Source organism: Phascolarctos cinereus, unplaced genomic scaffold (assembly GCF_003287225.1).
Source record: "Phascolarctos cinereus isolate Bilbo 61053 unplaced genomic scaffold, phaCin_HiC Scaffold_4;HRSCAF=312, whole genome shotgun sequence".
Classification (NCBI taxonomy): Eukaryota; Metazoa; Chordata; class Mammalia; order Diprotodontia; family Phascolarctidae; genus Phascolarctos; species Phascolarctos cinereus.
The window spans coordinates 67,002,443-67,022,620 of record NW_027555847.1 but is presented as its reverse complement, the minus strand read 5'-3'; the positions used below and the strand labels follow the sequence as shown (position 1 = coordinate 67,022,620).

General features: G+C 42.3%; 1 protein-coding gene across 1 annotated transcript in view; it reads right to left on the bottom strand.

Annotated features, from left to right (window-relative positions):
* The window catches only part of ACVR2B (activin A receptor type 2B), a 94,226-nt gene that overhangs the window by 18,110 nt on the left and 55,938 nt on the right, over positions 1-20,178 (bottom strand). The window contains exons 2-3 of the mRNA XM_020981277.2: positions 2,415-2,622; positions 1,702-1,811 (exon numbers count right to left, since the gene is read on the bottom strand). Of these exons, the coding sequence (XP_020836936.1) occupies positions 1,702-1,811; positions 2,415-2,622 (318 nt within the window). The remainder of the gene's footprint in view (positions 1-1,701; positions 1,812-2,414; positions 2,623-20,178) is intronic.

The following is a 20,178-nucleotide window of genomic DNA, read 5'->3' as shown; positions in this document are numbered from 1 at the left end:
GAGATTTGGAGGTTTAAGGTCACAAAATAAAATCTTTAACACACAGCCTATTGTATTCTTAGAGGTGGGGAAGGGAGAAGAGGTCAGTGGTCATTTCACTTCAAATGGAATAAAATTATTTCTTTCTTCCCTTTCCAATATCACCAGGCTATCTTCACTGCTGTTGGGGAAGACTCTCCTATCTTTCAATCGGTCTTTATTAAGCCCCTTCATGAGCTACAGTGAAAATGAAGAGAGACAATCTAGTGGAAAGAGCTGTCAGAGCTAGAGGACCTGAATTCAAATCCTGCCTCTAATTCTTATTCCCTTATTTTTGAGGCAATCAGGGTTAAGTGGCTTGCCCAGGGTCACACAACTTGTGTCTGAGTCTGGATTTGAACTCAGGTCCTCCTATCTCTATCCATTGCTCCACCTAGCTGCCTCATCCCTGTGTGATGCTGAGCAAATCACTTAACCACCTTGGTCCTCAGTTTCCTCATTCACAAAACGGTAAGACTAGTCTTGATGGTGTCCAAGGCCTCTTCCAGCTCCCCATCGATGATTCTATGATCTAAGTTTAGTCGGTTGGGTCCCTCAACAATAGACAGTTTTTGTCAAGGGGGCTGCCCGTGAGGCATCTCCAGCTTGGTGGTATCTATCTAGAGTTTTTTCTGTGTGGCATAGTCTTTGAGAGTCTCAGTTGGCATACCTACCATTTCAAAGGACACTTAAGAAACTGAACCCATAACTTGTTCTTGCTTGACTATACTTATTTTATCATAAGAAAGGATTTTATTTTTACTTGGGGGGGGTGTTAGAAAGGGGTAGTGATATCGGTGCCAAAAAAAAGAAAAAAGCATCAATTTACATTTTTAAGATACACAGAAGGGAATAGAAGAAGGGACCACAGATAAGCAGGGTAATATTGGACTAGCATGTTAAATGCAACATATACTTTAAAGAAAACATGCTGTATGTAATAGACTACCACATCTTCTTAAGCAGAGCTTCAGTTTCTCATACAATCCTATTTTTCTATTCATTGTATCTGGAAATATTTGTGTTTGCTGATATCTGTCAATTTCATAAAACAAATGAATCATTTTAAAAAACTGAATGCACATGAAAATTTTCTCTTTGTTAATTAGTTGTTTTAAAATTGAACTGTCAAGTTTCCTGAGGGCAAAGAATGCACCATCATCATCTCTTCTTGTAATGGCCTCACATACCCCAAAATAAAATTCTCCCTGAGCCAAGTCAAGTCATGCAGCAACAACAGCTCAAAAATTAAATGCAAAATGAAAGTCACTATTGATGAGAGCTGACCATCGAAGCAATAGGAGTCCTGTAGAATAATGAGACACTACAGAATCTAGGGGAATGAGAGACAGCAGGACACAGTACATAGTGTAATACTCGAAGTGAAAATGCTCTAAGTTAAAAATCCTATCTTATTTTCCTATGGGCGAGCTACAACCTCTGAGTCTCCTCAGTTTCCTCATCTGTAAAATGGAGAAAATATTAACCCCTGTAGTACCTACCTCACAGAGCTACTGTGGAATTAAAATGGGATAAAGCATATAAAGTGCTTGCAAATTTTAAAGCCCTACATAAATGTGAGTTACTGTTGTTTTGTTTTGTTTCCCCCCATGCCCCCTTCTTTCCGGCCGGCTTCACCCCCTCAGCTCAGTGGGCTTCCAGAGCCAGCCCAGCTTCCCTCACCTTCAGGGTTGGTGACCTCGGGTAAGTGCGTGAACTTTTCATTGCAGAAGTTCCCCTCACAGCAACAGAAGAAGACCTGGGGGTTCTCTTCGGTGGCTACACATTCCTGCCTGTGACAACAGAGTAGTGCAGAGGAGTTGCATACATCATCAAAGCCATCCAGACTTTCTTCCTAGCGTCCATTAGATTCTAAGCACTTACCCTTGACCCCTGGGGGGTGGGGGGAGGGGGAAGCTGAGAAGATGAAGGCCTGCCCCACGTGGAGTGTTAATTCCCAAGTGTTTACTTCCATTTCACAGTCGGAAGAGGAGTAGCCCTTGAGAGCCACTTTGCTGATGGCTAAGCATCAAGATTACACTTGGAAACACTGACAAATACTTCATGATTTTAAGGAAAACAAATTTCAAGCTTTCAAGGAGTCTATGGGAATATTCCCAACAAGGGGTTTCTGTGGTTTGGTAGGGGAGTTGGGGGGGAAGCCCAGGTGATCCTTCCAAAGTATCCTAAAGATGTCCCACCTCCTGATCCCCTTACTCTCCTGCCAAGCACGGGCAGTGAGTCACAACTATAGTTTGGACAGTCATGCCTGTTCCACTGACCACCTAGGTTACTACACCACTAAGACAGATGGCTCTCTGACCAGGAGAACTCCATCTGGCTTGAGGGAGTAGGGATTGGGCTGGAGAGAAATCTCAGAGGTGGGTGAGCAGTACCTATCATAGCAATTGAAGTCATCCAACCAGCAGCCCTTCTTCACGAGCTCAATGGTACCAGAACTATTCCTCCATGAGGCGTAGCAATGAAGGCGCTTGTCCTTCTCCCCCTCACAACGTTCCAGACCACTCTGGTTTGTCTTCTCCAGTTCCCAGTTGGCATTGTAGTAGATGCATTCCCTGGTCTCAACCTCCCCACGCCCTGGGCCTGCAGGGTAAGAACAAATAAGAAAAAGTAGGGAAGGTGACTGATGAAGGAGATACAACCATCTATAGATCCTTGGGTCACTGGGTCCAGGTCTGCACGGGTGTAAGGGGAATAAGACAAGCTAATTCTTCTATACTTGACTTCAATTGCATCCCTCCCTGACTGTCTTTCTTGCACTGTTCATCCTCTCCCAACTGGATTGTCCCCATCTGCCTACAAACATGACCAGACCTCTCCATCTACCCACTCTGCCCATCCCTCTCCTCTCCTTCACAGTAAAATTTCTAGGGGCAAAAAAAATGGTCTACACTCATTGCTTCTATTTTTCAAACTCAGTCCAGCTTACCGCTTAACACTCTAATGAAATTGTTCTTCCAAATATCACCAATGACTTTCATTCAGTTTTCATCCTACTAGATGTCTCTGCAGCAATAGAACTCTCGGTCACTCCCTCTCTTCCTTTTAGATATACTGATTCCCATTCGCTTCAGATAAAAAACACACTCAATTAGTGTTCTTCAAACAATCAATGAATCAATGTGTTTATTGAGTCCCTACTGTGCGCCAGATGCTGTTAGTTAGTAAGGATACAAATGGATAAAAAAGAGAGAGAAAGAGAGAGAGAGAGAGAGAGAGAGAGAGAGAGAGAGAGAGAGAGAGAGAGAGAGAGAGAAAGAAAGAAGAAAGAAAGAAGAAAGAAAGAAAGAAAGAAAGAAAGAAAGAAAAGAAAGAAGAAAGAAAGAAAGAAAGAAAGAAAGAAAGAAAGAAAGAAAGAAAGAAAGAAAGAAAGAAAGAAAGAAAGAAAGAACGAGCTGAGGAGCTTATGTTATTCCTCTAACTGTGTCTTCATGAGCTTCTGGTTCTCTTCCCAACTCTTGAAAAGGGTATTCCCTGAGCTTCTGCCCCTGGCCTTTAATTCTCCTCCTTCAGTACTCTCTCTTTTGGCAACATCCCTCATTCCCACAACTTCAAAGATAACCTTGACACAGATCACTTAAATCTCTATCTCCTGATTTCTCCTTCAAGATACTGACTCACATCTCCAACTGCCGAGGTGGTAATTAAGATATTTCCACCTGGATATTCTGCTAGCACTTTAAATTCTAATTTTTTACTCCCAAACTAATTCCTCTTTCAGAAGTCCAACTATTCACCCAATTTACCAAGCTCAAAATCTTTCATCCAGTTACCAAGTCTCATATCTACCTCCCCACCCTGACCTTATCTCAGCCCAGTCCATTCCCATGGTCACTATACTAATATAGGTCCTCATTACTTCCTGCCTAGATCACCAGTACAAGGTAAGCTACTCAAGGGCAAGAAACTGTTTCATTTTTTTTTTTAGCACAAGTCACGTAATCAACAAGCATTCAGAATGTATCTACTATGCACAAAGTTTATTAATAGTCAACATATATCATGAACATAGTAGGGACTCTAAAATTCTTGTTGACCTAAACTATAGCACTAGCCTCCTTAAAAGTCTTGCCTCATCTTCCCTCTGCCCCTCCAATGAATCTACTGCTATCAAAATCGACTGCTATCAAAAAGATCTTTCTTAGGTACAGTTTTGGTCAAATCACTCCTCCAAGTCTCCACTGGATCCCTAATTCAAACCCCTTGCTCTATCATCTAAAGTACTGCACATCCTGATGCCATTTTGCCTTTTTCTGACTTCACGTCTACTACAATTTTTCCATAAACATTAAACTCCAATCAAATGTAACTACTTGTTAACCCCTTGGCAAACTGAACTTGCATTTCCCTGCTGCTGTACCTATAATTGGAATGCCCTTGAAATTTTCACTTACCAGTGGAAATCCCCTTTTTTAATGCCCAATTCAAATTCTCTGTCCTCCAGGACATCTTCCCTGAGCCACTCACTCATCCACTATTCCAGAGGTTATGAAGGAGCTTCTCCTCTTTAGATCCCTAGTAGTAATTGATTTGCACCTTTCTAATGCACTCATCTATTAAGTTTACATTGTACTTATTTCTGTCTGTAGTAGACAAGGATAGGTTAAATAGTGACACCTTCCCCCCCCCAAAAAAAAAAACTGGGAATGCCATAGAAGGGAGGCATCATAGAAAAATCCTCAGGAGGTAGAATCAGAAAAGAGCATGATAAATCACCAGCCCATGTTCCCTAGCACCTCTCTCAGTATCATGTTCAGGTAGTAAGTAACACGAGAAGTTCCGCCAGTCTAGTATAAGCAGTTTCGGGTTCACACTATCAACATGCGAGCATGCACACAGGTACGTATGTACAACAGAGTAAAGAGTCTGGCCTCTCCTTCCTAAAGGACACATCTCCCTCAGAGATCCCTGACAAGCTTCCAAATCCAACTCCTAGGTTCAGTTCTCTTTCCCTTCCTCCCCAAGGAATTTTGTCCTGTCTAATTCTTCCTGCTTAGACCAGTCCAGGCTAGAAGATCAGACCCTGGGCAGCTTGGATCATGATCTACAGGACATGATCTGGGAAGAAGAGTGGGGCCTCATAGGATCCATGCCCTGATACTCCAACCTAAGTCCCCAAGCTTAAGGGAAAGGCCAGACTCTCTGTGTAGTTCTAGCAACTTGTTATCAGAGTTGGCCTGGGACTTAGCCTGAGAGGAGTAACAGAGAAATTCTCACTTAATTCCTCATAAATACAGGAATCCCACCTGTTTGATGGAATAGCTTTATAGACTCAAGACTTTAAAAAATGAGATGCTAGCTGGTCTTATTTCTTAAATATATAGTACTCCCCTACCCACCTAAGGCTCACTCCCATATATATATATACCTCCCTCTTCCTCTGACTTCCCTCTAGCTAACTGATACCACTCATCATTCTCCCAGTTGCCAAGGCTCCAAATCTCACAGGCATCCTTGACTGTTCCTTCTCAAAAGAACAAAAAATGGCTAAGAGTAAATTGAAACCCAAGAGAAGTAGGGGAGATATTAGCAGGAAAATGAATATCTTTGATGAGTTTAAGTCCCCTTGAATAGCATGAGAAACTCTGTCAAGTGCTTCATTAAAATCTAGGTAAACTATACTTATGGTGTTCTCCAACTCCCCCTACCAATGCAGTAGTTGAGCCAAGGTCCACATGAACTACAGCCCAAAGTTGCGTATAAACTGGCGGATGTGACTGCCCAGCTTCTGTTGGTCATCTCTGAAAAACAGCTAAAGGGAGAGGAAGTACAAGTCTTAAAGGCAAATGTCTAGATTTAAAAAAAAAAAAAGGAAGAGCATATTCTGCAAACTAGACGCCGGTGAGATTGACTTTGATTCTTAAAAGAATTCTAGATTACACAAAGCATCATTAAAGTATCATCTAGAAAAAGAAGCAATAACCACAAAAGGCCAATATAGTTTCATTCAAGGAAAGGTTATGCTTGAATAACCACATTTCCTTTTCTTGCGGCGGGGTGGAGGTGGTGAGGATTATTAGATGTTATAGACAGTTTATTTTAGCAAAGCATTTGACAAAGGCTCTCAACTATTCTCCTGGAAATGGGGCAGATGACAGCATAGTTAAGTGGATTATGAGCTGATTGAATGGTCAGCCCTGAAGTATAATCATTAATGGTCTGATATCAGTTTGGAAGGAAGTCAACAATGGAGTGCCTCAAAAATCTTTTCTTGACCCTATGATATTTAGCATTTTTACCGATGACCTGAAAAAAAGCACAGGTGACATGCTTATCAAATTTGCAGTTAACACAATGCTAAGAGGGCCAACTAATGTGTTGCATGACACAGCCAGGACCTAAAAAGATCCTGACAGGCTAGAATATTAGGTGGAAGTGAATATGAAATGTAACAGTGATTACACTTTTGTTGTTGAGTTGTTTCAGTCATGTGCAATTCTTCATGACCCCATTTGGTGTTTTCTTGGCAAAGTAGTTTGCCATTTCCTTCTCAGAAAACTGTAGTGAATAGGGTTAAGGGACTTGAGCTCAGGGTCATACAGCTAGTAAGTGTCTGAGGCTGGATTTAAACTCAGGAAGATGATAAGACTTCCTGATTCTCAGCCCAGTGCTCTGTGTATTGTGCCACCTAGCAGCTACAGTTCTATACTGGAGGTTCAAAATATCACCTTTAAAAACAGATTTGGGGATTTTAGTGAACTGTGCCTACAATAATTCAACAGTGTGATACGGTAACTAAAAAAGCCAAATTGAGAAACAATGTCTAGGACTACGGAAGGAGAGTCCTATACCCTGCCCTGGTTGCACCACACCCTAAAGCAATGGTGTCGGACTCAAACAGAAACAGATCCTTGTTGCAAATGACTTAGAAAACTACAAATTAACAATATCTATGTTGTATTGTCGTTTTATGTATCTTGTTAAATATTTCCCAATTACATTTTAATCTGGTTCTGCTTCGAATTTTGCCAACTCAAGTTTGCCATGAGTTTGACACTATTGCTTTGCAGTACTGCGTTCTGTTCTCCTAGGAACCTTCTTTTATGAAGTAAATTAATAAGCTAGAGAGTGTCCAGAAGAGAGTAATCAGGAAGGCGAGGTGCCTTGAGATCATGCCATCTTAAGATCGGCTGAAGAAACTCGGGATGTTGTACCTGAAGGAGGGAATAGTCTAAGGGACATGACATCTGCCTTCATTTATCAGAAGAGTCATCTGGTGGAAGGGATTTCACCAGAAGGAAAAACTCAGAAGGTAGACATTTTAGAGAAGCAGATTTAGGCTTAATCTAAGAACCGAACTTCCCAGAAATTAGAGCTATCTCAAAATGGAATAGCCTCCCTTGGGAGGCCATGTTTTGCCCTCATCAGAGGTTTTCTAGCAAAGACTGGATGGATGACCCCTTGTGGATATAAAGGGACTGCTATGGATATAAAGGGATGGATGGTTTTCTGAGGTCCCATCCAGTTCTTAGACTCCGTGACACACAATCTCTCTTTCATTTAACAACTCAATTCAATAAATATTAAAACACTTAATGCAAATAATTCCTAACCTTGACAAAGTTACTGTCTGGGGTAAATGCCCATGATTATGAATACAGGTAAGTATATAACTGATTAAAAAGTGAAAAGTAGTCAGAAAAGGGGTTCTAGGTATATGTGAAGGAGAAATCACCCCCAGCTAGGAGAAACCCAATCAAATGGCAAATCACACCTCTTCTTTCTTAATAATGTAGCATCCACTCCTGTTTATTCCTACATTCTCTCAGGTCCTCATCACCTCATGCCTAGCCTAGTGAAATAACATTCTAACTCTTCTCCATCTACAATCTCCTTTACTCCACTCCCAATTCATCCTACACATATCACCAGATCCTTCCTAGAACATAACTTTCCCATCATTTCTCCTGCTTAAAATTCAAACTCCTCTACCAATCCCTCCACAATATGGCTGTAGCTGAATCTCACACTAGTTCTTCCTATGGACCATTTCCTTTAACTGTTGAAACCTGGATCCCTCAAAACTAGGATTAAAGCCTGTCTCTTCCAAGAAGACTTCCCTGACCATTCTGGCCCCCAGTAATTTCTTTCCCCTCTCCTCCCACCCCTTGAATTCATATGGCATCTAAGGGAAGGTCATGAATGTCTGTATAATTTGTTAGGCAATTAATCACATCTGCCTTGTGACAGCTCTTCAATTGTTGTATTGAACTGTTATTTATCTCTTACTTCAATATCTGGATGGATCTCTGAGTTCATCCATGACCTCTCTTCCTGAGTGATTCTTTTCTATATCTTTCTGTATAATCTCCAAAGAGCATCCACCCAACATACTGGAAACCTTCCACCAGTTAACATGTCATGGTCCAGCACTCAGCTGATCCATTTGTCACTGTCATCCCTCAGTACCACTCAATGGTCACCCCACCTCAGTTTTCCAGTCATCTGTGTCCTTGGCAGCTTATATTTTATTTGTCATGTTTGTCTCATTTTACCAGATAGACTGTTATGAGTAGGAGTTGTCACAGTCATCTCCTTATCTCCTACAACACTCGTCCCACATAGTAGGCATCAATATTTATTGAGTGAATAAATGAACATACAGTGCATGATTTCTGAAAAAAAAATTGATGCCTTAGTGCAGGAAACTGGGGTTCAGCCATTCAGGTGAGAAGGTCCAAGGGAGGCATGAATTAAGACTGTAACCCTAATGTTAATGCTAATGCAGCCCTGAAAGATGAAGCTAAAAAGACCCACAAAACAAAATCATCTTGTGCACAGAAAAGTTTCAAACTGGAGTTCAGTGGTCAGGAAAAGCCCAATCTTTATCCATTCACAAACCAAAAGACTTGGCAGAGACCTGGACCCACCCTTTCACGCAGGGATCCCTGCTTGCAATAGACATAGGGAAACAGGCCTTGCTTAGACCCTCAGGAACTTCCAAATTGGGACAGAAAAAGTCCCAGGCCTTTTGAGTGACTGTGATATAAGAGGACTGAAATGAAGGAACTTCTGAAGGTACCAGTGCTCAGAATTAGACTCTCATCTGCCTTGAAAAACCACCAGAGCAGAGAATCCCACTCATATTCAGTTCAGGTCAACAAATATTTATTGAATGCTTAGTATGCTCAAAGTACTATAGATACAAAGAAAAAAAATGTGAACCAATTCCTATTCTCAAAGGGTATATGGCATATTGAAGAAATAAAATATACCATAAGAATGGTCATTCCAGGCATATAAAGAAACTTGGGTGGGGGGAACTTCATGAAATATTGGTCATAATGACAATGATAAAAGTCAAACAGAAGAATGTGGTATCACCAATTACGATCACATAAGGAAAAGGGAAGGAGAACGAAGAGAACCTTGATGGAAACCTAGAGCAAGGGACTGAACATGTTACTTATTAAACTCAAGAGATTTAAATGCAAATATTTGTATTGATGTTATTTTTAATATGAGATGAATAGGGACTGAACATGTGATTTCATGGACAGAGAACAGGATCTGTGATGTCAATGATATGGTGAGCAGTTCCCTTTACCAATATAGATCAGAGCCTTCTCTCCAACTTATATATTGTAAAAAAGCTGCATAGGGACTGAGAGGTTGTTTCCTTAACCAGGGTCCCCCACCCAGTATAAGTCCTAGGCAGGTTCTGAACCCAGGTTTTCCTGGTTTCTAGGACAACTCTGTAGTCTCTCTTCCATACCGCCTTTTCTCAAGCTTCTAATAAAATATATTTTAAAACAGATATTCCTGGGGACGGACAACTCAGCACTCTGAGTAGCATCTAGGTTAAGGAGAAGGTTTTCATTTACAGAACACCCAGACAGGCCAACACCAATGCTCCGAAAGGCCCAAGAATGTGCTTGGTCCATGGCCCCAACAATCGATCCAGTGTGACATTTCTAAATACCACAATTCCAAATCTAATTCCCCAGTAATCAAAAAAGCTATAATGCATGTAAATGAAAGAGTAAAGGACAAGTGAAAGGTCAACCAGAGGGAAGCCATGGCCATAGGAAAACAAGGGGAGGGAGATGACTGTTCTCCCTTTATCCTAACTCACAGAGAGCAGAGACATCACCTTCCAGTCTACCTGAGAAATGAACAATTGTGCATTTCTGCCTCTACCCAGGTTGGTTCACCCATAGAGCAGGGCTCTCCTCTTTAACTAACCCAGCTGATCCCAGCTGTGAATCAGGCAGAAGAAGGCAACACAAGCCAGATCAACAGGATTCAAGGCCACTGATGATGGATTGGCAGGAGATGTGGTCAGACTGTCAAGAGTGGGGCAAGCAAAGCTCCAGAGAGAGCCTAACTAAGGTCAAGACCTTGGACAGCAGCTCAGTGAGGAAACAGCTGCTGCTTATGTTCTGATGGACACTGACTATGGGCCTTCCCTTCCTGACCTCTCTGCTGTTTAAAGGCTCTGGAACTATTCACTCACAAATTCAACAAACATTTATTAAGAACCTACTGTATGCCAGGAACTATGCTAGGCAATGGTGATGAGAAACAAAAATGAAAAAAGTCCCTGCCTTCAGAGAACTTACATGTACAAGGGTTAGGTAAGGGGTGAGGGGCTGAACGACAGCAACACATATAAGGAAAGATCAATAGAAAAACACACACACACACACACACACACACACACACACATACACACACACACACACACACACAAAAAAAAAACCCCACAAAGTAATTTCAGGGAGAAAGGAGGAGGCAGTGGAAGGGAAATGGGAAATACTATGTGTCAGGCATTGTACTTTTAAAAAAAATCTTACAATAATCCTTGCCACCTAGAGAAATATAAATATAATACAAAGTAGAATATGGTGATAGGAAGGGGACATGCATTTATTAAGTGCCCAGCTACACACCAAGTACTTTAAAAATACCATTTCATTTGATCCTTACAACAACCTTGGAAGGTAGATGCTATTATTATCCCCATTATGCATTGAGGAATTGAGGCAAACAGAAGTTAGGTGACTTGCACAGGGTCACACAGCTTGTCAGCGTCTGGGATAAGGGTTTCACTGGATAGAGGGACCTGCTATCTACTGTGTGACCTGATGCCTCATTAGCAATTAGAGGAGAGGAGACTAGGATAGGCTTCTTGGAGGAGGCACATGAGCTGAGTTTTGAAGGAAGCTAGGAGTTCTATGAGCTATCAAAAGTATGAGAATCAAAAATACACTCTAGGCACAGGAAACAGTCTGTGGAAGGGCACAAAGATAATAACAGGAATGGGGTGCGTGTGTGTGCGTGTGGGTGTGTGAGTGAGAGAGAGAGAGAGAGAGAGAGCGCGCATGAGCACAGGTCAATTCAGATGGAACACAGAATGCATGGTGGGGAAAAATGTACAGTGAGCCTGGAAAGGGAGGCTACAGCCTGATTGTAAAGGGCTTTAAAAGACAAATTTGAACAGTTTATTTTTGATCCTAGATCCATAGGGAGCCATGAGAGTTTCTTAAGCAGGAGAATGGCCAGATTTGTGCTTTAAAAGTACAATATGGCAGTTGGGTGGGAGATGGAAGATGGAGCAACATAAGCTTCTGCAGTGTTCTAGGCCACAAGTGACAAAAGAAACCAATCTCTAGTGGCAGAACGGTGAGTGGAGAGAAAAGAGCAAGTAGCAGTAATTACGGTAGCAGAGTCAGTAAGACTTGGCAACTCACGGAATATGAGGAAGAGTAGAAGCTGACTTCAAGGTGGTGTACTTGGCTGAGTAGAAGGATAGCGGTGCCCTTGAGAGATGATCCAAGGAAGGGAGGAAAAGAGGAAGGCGGGAGGTGAAAGATAATTTGTTTTGGCCACACAGAGTTAGAAATGCCTTCAGGACACCAGGCTAGAATTGCTTGGTAGGCAGTTGGTGAAGTGTGACTGGAATTTAGGAGATAAAGGCTGGGTGGATATCTACATGTGGAAACTGCCTGCATAGATATGACCCCAGGAAGCTAAGGAGACCACCATAGAGTTGTAGAAAGAAAAGTGGACTTGGGGAAGAGCTTGGGTACACCCACACTTAAGGAATAGGACATTAATTATTATAACACAAAGGAAATTGAGAAGTAACATCTAGACATACATAAAGAAAAAAGGACCGCCCTCCAAAACAAAACAAAATAAAAACTGGGAGGGGTTGTGAGTAGCAACCCCTATTTGCTACAGAGGTCACGAAGGATGAAGATTGAGAAAAAATCATCAAATTCAAGAATGAAGAGACCACTGCTGACCTCAGAAAGAACAGTTTCTACTGAAGCTGGAAGCCAGATTATGAAGGGTTAAGGAGCAAGCTGAGAAAACTGAGCACTGACAACATTTTCTAGGAATCTGGCTGTGAGAAAAAGAACATGTATAAGCCAATTCCTTAAGAAGATCAGAGGATCAAATGAAGGTTTGTATAAAAATAGGATTGGGGGTATGTTTGTAAACAGAGGGGAAGGAGCCAGCAGATAAGGAGAGGTGGAAAATTTGGGAAAGGGAATGACAGAGGGAAGCAGGCTCCTGCACAAGACAGGATCAAGGACATAGGAAGAAGGTATTGTCAAGGACGTCTACCTCTCCCTCTAAAACTTTAGAAAGGAAATTATTATTAGGGTTTCAGGGCTCTTCCTGATAAAAAGGATCTCTCCTTCTCTCTGTGGCATCCATGCCAAGAAGATACAGCTATGCTGAAAGTGTTATTAAAAACAAAACAAAAGTTAGCTGTTCAAAGATTTTCATAACAGCACCACAGGTAACTGCAAAACAAAATCAACACAAAATTGAAAGAAACTAAAATGTCCATCCAAAAAGAGAACAGTTAAATAAATTGTGGTACATTAATATAATGTGATACTATGATTCTATTAAAACCAAAAAGGAATATGCAGAAATTAGAAAAGATCTTTATGAAATAATAAAAATGAAAAAAATCAGAACCCAAAATCATGAAATACATACTAACTATGACCACATAAGAGGAAGAGTGAGTGAAAATAAAAGGACAAAGAGTTCTGATGGGGCTTAGTGGGGTAATGGAAAATTTATGCAGTGAAATAAATTAAAATGTCAATTACTAAGCAAATTTAGTTGGCTATAATGATGTTGACATTAATAAACAAAAACAGAACTGTACCTTCTGGCCTTAACGGGAAATTGTCATGGGATCCAACATTCCCTGGGACTTCTGTTAGACTGGAATAGAGAATGGGGAGGAAAGGATGTAGGGTGGCTGGAGACAATGTCTTTTTTGTCTTCAGTGCCCCATTCCTTATGGCTCCCTCCCTCTTGAGACATTGCTGACCAGGGTCTGAAAACCAGTTAAAGTCTTAATAACAGCTTTCTTCCAGATCCTTCATCAAATGGGTAGGCAAAGGGCCAGGTTTCATGGATGTTGGCAACAGAACACAGTGATGAGACGGGGAAACCACAGGGATGGCCACTTGGCTCTGAAACAGTCATGAAGGCCATATAGCTAGCCCCTTTTCTATACCAATATCTAGAAGGAGAGGAGGTTTCTAAAATTCTACGTACTTCGTATTTAACCTCTTGTTTAAAATGGACCCAGGGAAGATGTGGCATTAGGATATAGGCTACACATCGATGTAGGCTGAAAACTAGAGTTGGATGGACTTTTGATTGATTCTTTTCACAAAAGGAAAGTGGTCTAATAAGAATACCGTCTATTTTGTTCCATGCTTCACTTGTCACAAGTTTCCTCAGATGGTTACCTCTGGTTCCCCAGGTGCCGGGACTTTCTTGTTATGGGCTTGCTTCAGGTTTCAATAGCTTTGGTCTGACTAGAAGAGTCTGAAGGTGAGATGCCTAGTTCAGAGATGAGTAGATTGGGAATTGTGAAGAGGCTGGAGAGCAACATATGGGAAGCTGGTGTATGGAAAACTATTTTTGATCTCATGGTGTGAATCACATTGTTAAACCAAAACTCTACAGTAAGGGAAAGAAAGCATAAACGTACTGTGAGATGTGGTTTTACATCTTGATTTCTTGGGTGAATAAAAGGATTTATCCTGGGACAAATTTCTATAGGAAACAACCTAAAGAGGTGGAACCCTCGGTGGCCTTTTTTTCTGGGGGGGAGGGGGGAGAACATGTCTCGCCCATGAACAGCCAATAGACTGCAGGAGTCTTTGATGATGCATAGTGTCCCACTTCCAATAGCTGATCTACCATAACAAGAGAAGAAATCTTGGAAAAGTCAAAACTGATTAGGGATAAAGGTTTTCTGGGGTCAAGTGAAAGATGTAGTAGTCCTGTGGACTTGCTGACTTTGATCTTCGAGTACCAACAGGTGGCTATTAAGAAATACCCACCTTCCCACATGTGTAGCATAAGAAATCCTGGATCATCAGGTTTAGGGTTTTGTCTGCCTACAGCAGCCTGAAGGTAGCATAAGGTGTCACAGCAGAGTCATGGGACCTGGGTCCACATGGCAACCACTGGAATGGATAAACACAATCTCATGTGGAGGAGCCCAGACAGTGAGGAGGAGTCCAAGGTCATCGTACAGCACTGGGAGAAACGATTCTATTGCTGCTGTTCTCACACTAAGATAATACCTACGCAGGGTCAAGTAAGTGGCTGTAAAGTTTTCTAGTCTCAACCAGAAACTCAATGTGTTTATGGTAGGGGGTAAGGTGGAGTAGGTTGGGATAGGGGTAATGGGATTGAGCTTAATATGAAGATCTTAGCTCTGCCATTTAGGAAGTTGAGAATATATTGAATCAAAACTGTAACAGGGTGAGGAAAAGGTCTCTGAGTGTCTGGCACTGGCTTAATTTCCTTATGATAGCTATTTTGGATTTTGTCAGTTTGATAGTCAAGGGTACCATTCCAAATCAGGTATCTTGAGGTCTTGAAAGCTGTCTTCATGGCTGCCAGTTCCTTCTCTAACACAATACAGTTGAGTCCAGCAAGAGTTTTTTATAGAATAAAGGAGGAGTACAGAGATACCAGTCCACCCACAGACATTTATTAAGTGCCTACTATATGCCAAGCACTGTGCTTGGGATATAAATAAGGGCAAAAGACTGCTCTTAAAGAGCTGAAAGTCTACCATGAGACAACATGCAACCAACCCTGTACAAACAAGCTAGATAAAGGATACACTGGAGACAATCCACCAAGGGGAGCCACTCCAATTAAGGAGGCATGGAAAGGGAAATGCTAATTCTTTATTAGAAAAAGTAAAAATTATAATCATATCTAGCATTTGTGTAGTGCCTCAAGGTTTGCAAAGAGCTTTATGTATGCTGTCTCATTAATTCCTATCATAACCCTGTGAGGTAGAGCCTACTCTAAATTCTGATTCTGCAGATAAGGAAACTGAGGCTGAAGAAGGTTAACTGACTTGCCACGGGTCACATACTTAGTTAAGGTCTGAGACAAGATGTGGATCTTGGTTTTCTTAACTCTGAGCCCAGTGCTCTATTCATTACACCACCCTCTACGGTAACATTAAAGGTAAAAAGTAACCTGGAGTAACATGAGGGCAAAAATGGGGAGGGAAACCATAGAACTTAGAGCTGGAAGGATCTCAAGAGGACACTGGTCTCATTCCCTGACCTCATGTTGGCCAGGCAGCATCCTCCTCCTATGAGATAACCAAGGCTCCAAAGTGAGTGGCTTCTACGACCCACGTTTACTTGCTTCATGTTGTCCTTGGCTCCTCTCTCCTTGCCCTCCCTCCCAATGGTCCACATCTCTAGCATCCTTCCCCTTCTCTGTACTTACAGAATCCACACTGGTTCAGGCTCTCATCTCATCTCACCTGTACTACTGCAATACAGTCTCTCCCCATTCCAACTGATCCTCCACACAGCTGCTAGACTGATAATCCTAAAACATGGCACCCATCGTGTCACTTCCCTACCCCAAAATTGAAAGGCTTCCTTTAGGGTTTGCCATTTAAGAAACTGCGTGATCTGGTTCCTAACTACCTTTCTGGTCTTTCATAAGCTCCTTGTGAAAATGGATTATTTAATTTGTTTCCCTATAACTCAGGATATAGTAGATATTAATAAATATTTGTAAATTGATTTTATATTACTCTCCTGTAAAATCCTTTGATCTCAACTTTAGACATAAACTCTGGGGTTGGAAGGAACCTTAGAAGTCATCTATCTAGTCCAACTTTCTTCTCCAAATCCTCTGTAAAACATTCCTTATAGCTTTAGCCTGTGTTAGAATACTTCCAGTGACGGGGAGCTCACTATCACATTAGGCATTTTTTTTTTTGGATAGACAAACTAGGCCACCTTTTGTCTTATTTCTTACTTTAGCCTTAAATCCCTGAGTCACTGAAGGGGTGTTGCCTCAGACAAATCAAGACCTGGGAAAGCCCTTAGCTTCAAAATGCCAAGGTCTCCCACTGCTTCTGGAGCCATCTCCAGTTCTCCTGACCTGGGTCTTGCCATTGGACTCTGATGGCTCCAGAGGAGAAAGTGAGGCTAGTGACTTTGCACAGCCCTGCCTCACTTAAATCCAATGTACTTGCAAGTCACATCGCCCTCCTGATGTTCTCTTCAAGAACAAAGAACCAACAACAATAAGAAGGCAGCCCATTCCCATTAGAGGCAGTTCCAGAAGTATGCCCCACCTAACATCTTTAGTTAGGCAACTAGGTGGAGCAGTGGATGGAGTGCTGGGCCTAGAATGGGAAGACTTGAGTTTAAATCCGGCCTCAAATATTTATTAGCTGTGCGATCCTGGGCAAGTCATTTTTTCATCTGTAAAATCAGGATAATACAATCTACCTGGCAGGTTGTTGTGAGGATCCACCAAGATGATAATGTGAAGTGCTCATCACGGTGCCTGGTATACAATAAGCGCTATAGAAATGTTAGCTGTTATTTGTATTATTAGTTAGTTTCCCACACACATGAGGCAAAACAATGTTTTGAGGTATTCTACAGTTTGTCTAGTGCATAGGAACACAACAGTGGGGATTGGCTGGGGCAGGCCACTGCTGAGCCGCCAGGGGAGAAGGCAGGAAGCAGGATCCCAAAGTGTCCGGGCAGAGGACTCAAATGCAGGACTGCAGTGAGGTGTGGTTATAAAGTCTGACTGAGCTTATGGTCTACCACCATCACCTGCACTGGCAGCTATGGTTCAGCAGGCGGGGGGGGGGGGGGGGGGGGGGGGGGGGGGGGGGGGCAGGGGTCAGAGGAGGATTTACTCTGCAGCTCAGATCACCTTGTGAAGTTAGTGGAGGAAGGCATCCATCCCCTAATTTAGCCTAGGCCCTTTCAGAATGTTTGTTCACTCCTGCAAACAACTGGTGATATGCCTGCCCAGGAGCCTAACATTTTCTCTCTAGTGCCTTAAGAACATATTGATTGGTTGGTTGGTCTCCAGTGACTTCTACCCCTGACTCTGTGTATAGAGAAGTTTTTGCTTCCATCCCATTACTACTCTGGTCAGATTCCCAGCCCTGTTCTCACCTGGTAGGTTTCACTTCTTTGATAGGCATTCACTGAAAAAATGATAAAAAGTGACACCAGGTATCCCTGTAACTACTAGGAGGGTCTTAGAGGGAAAAAAAGAAATTTGCCTTTCTGCAATTTTCACCTATACAGATCATATAAAGAACAAGCAGTCTCTCCTCCTTCCATGTTGTTGGGGGGTTTTTCCCCCATTACTAAAAATGGTTTAAAGCCAAGTGTGTTTTGATTGTTTATTTGGGGAAAGGGCTAACCAGAAAGACATGGAGAAATATAATCACAGAAAATCTCCGTGAGCCGTGGAAAGAAGGGATTGAAATGCTCATTCTCTTACATTAGTAGCATTGCTCTCCCTTTCCTATCCTTATAACAGATACTGGTTTACCTTCGTGGAAAGTGGAAGGAGAGCTGGCCTTGAATCCAGGAAGATCTGAGTTCAAGTCTCACCTCAGACACAAAGTCAGCTTTGTGACCCTGGCGAGTTCCCTTAACCCCACAGTCCTCCAGGAAGCTGATGATAAATTGTGAGAAAAAAACCCACCTACACTGGTAGATGGTGTTTTCTATACCAATGAAATCATAAGTCTGATCCCCATCTCTATCCTTATCCCTCATTCAAGGTGTGATACTGCCTGAGATCTGGAGAGGGAATACCATAAAGGCTCTAGCAATAAGACAGTATGATTACTCCCTCACCTCCTTGGAAGGCCTCAGAAGGGAGAAGATGATGAATCCTCAGTTCCCTTCCCCAAACCAGATGACCACCAGACACTAGCAAGGAAAGAGAACAGGGGGAAGCCTTGCTCTGAGGAAGACTAATTGATGCCTTGCTTACCTGGAATTATACCAGAGATTTCACCTTGGCATATAATAAAACTAGTCTCAGGATAGTTGAGGTTTTAACTCTTTCTGCCTTGAATTAAGCTTTTATCAAGGATGGTTGTAAATTGGCTCTTTGCGGATAATAAAAATACAGCCCCCGGGGCGAGTCAGCTGGCAGCCCCAGACAAGAGCCCCCTAGGTGAAAGAGAGAATCACAGAGACCCTGAAATCAGCAAGCACACTCAAACTCCCAAGCATGAGGAACTGGTCCTACCAGTCACCAGCTCTCTGCACTGACCTTACAGCACAGATAAACTGCACCCCTGACAGTCAACCTTGTGACTTTTTCAAGAAAAGGGACAGTTGCCACATTTGCTCACCCCATCCCTACCCCCCATCCTAATTCCATTTCAGGGTAGAATCTGAGGACTGGCTGTTTGGACAACCTTAAAATCTGCTCACTGGATAGCTAGGAGTTATAAATGGGAGTACATCAATACACAGTGATCAAAATCACCGAACATAAAATCTGCCCAACTGGTCACTTAGAAATTACAAATCAGCCTTGTGATCACCAACTCAAGGACCAAAAGGTGTCAGAAAAGCCAGATTCAACCCAAGGCATCTGAAATCAACAGCCTGAAGCAAAGGGAGCTCTAAACTCTGCAAAACGAAAATATCTCCATTCCAATCTAAGCATTTTACAAAACAAATAAACCTTTGTAGAAATCCAAGCTCTACCCCTCTGCTGACTCACATTCCATACTCTTCAAGGGAGCAGTTCTCTGTCCTTAGCTAGGTTGAATGTTTTCCTGCCCATTATTCTATAGGTAATAGAGAGCCATCAAAACATTTTTGAGAGAATGATATACAGAACTGGGTTTTAAGAAGATTAGTGATACGGACAATATTTTGGGAGTACAGGTGAGATGTACTGATGACTTGAACTACAGTAAGAGGAATGGAAGAGAAGGAGCAAATGAGAGATACATAGGAAAAACAACAGGATTTGGTGATGGACTAGATTTCAGAGGGAAAAAAAATCATCAGATTATTGGGGGGGGATGGGGAGGAGCTTAGAGGTCATCTGACTTCCTCAGATATTGACAGAGCCCAGGGCTGAAATCAGACACTCCAAATCCAGTTCTAGTTCCATTGTGCCATATTGCATCTCAAGACTTTTGAGCCTGGGCAAATGGGAGAGAATATCAGTGTCACTGGCCAACAGGTAAGTTATGAGCAGGAGCACATTAAGAGGAGAGGAAAAGCGTATTTGGGAGAGTAATTTAATTTGAGGTGTTGGCAGGTGTAGATGTTCAAGCAAGCCGCTGAGAATGTGAGACTGGGGTTTATTAGAAAGCTTACAGATAGAAATAGTGGTTTGGGAAGATTGAAGCCCTAGGAATAGATGAAATAACAATGGAGAGGGGAAAAGGGGCCACGGATATAACCTTGTAAAGTCTCTACATTTAAGGAAGAAAAACCAATGAAGTAGAAAGAAAGGAACCAGGAGAGCTCGGTATTGTGGCAGACAAGAAAGAGTTTCCATAAGTCAGTCTACAAAGCAGTCATTTAGTTAGTCCAGCTCAGCCCCCTGTCCTTAGAAACAACCACCTCCTTAACGGGGCAGGCTCAGCCTTAACACCAAAGACCTGGGTCACCCCTCTCTCTTAGGCTAATTCCCTACATCCTGGGGCCCACGGTCAACCCTACTACACTGCTCCCAAACGTATGGAGCCAATTCTGGTTCTAAAATCTGTCCTCTTTTCAGGAAAGAGGCCTGAGAAGTAAACGCACTTCAAAAGGAATCAGGTCTCATTATTTGCTTCCTGTTCCCCTCCCTCTACCAGGCTCCTTT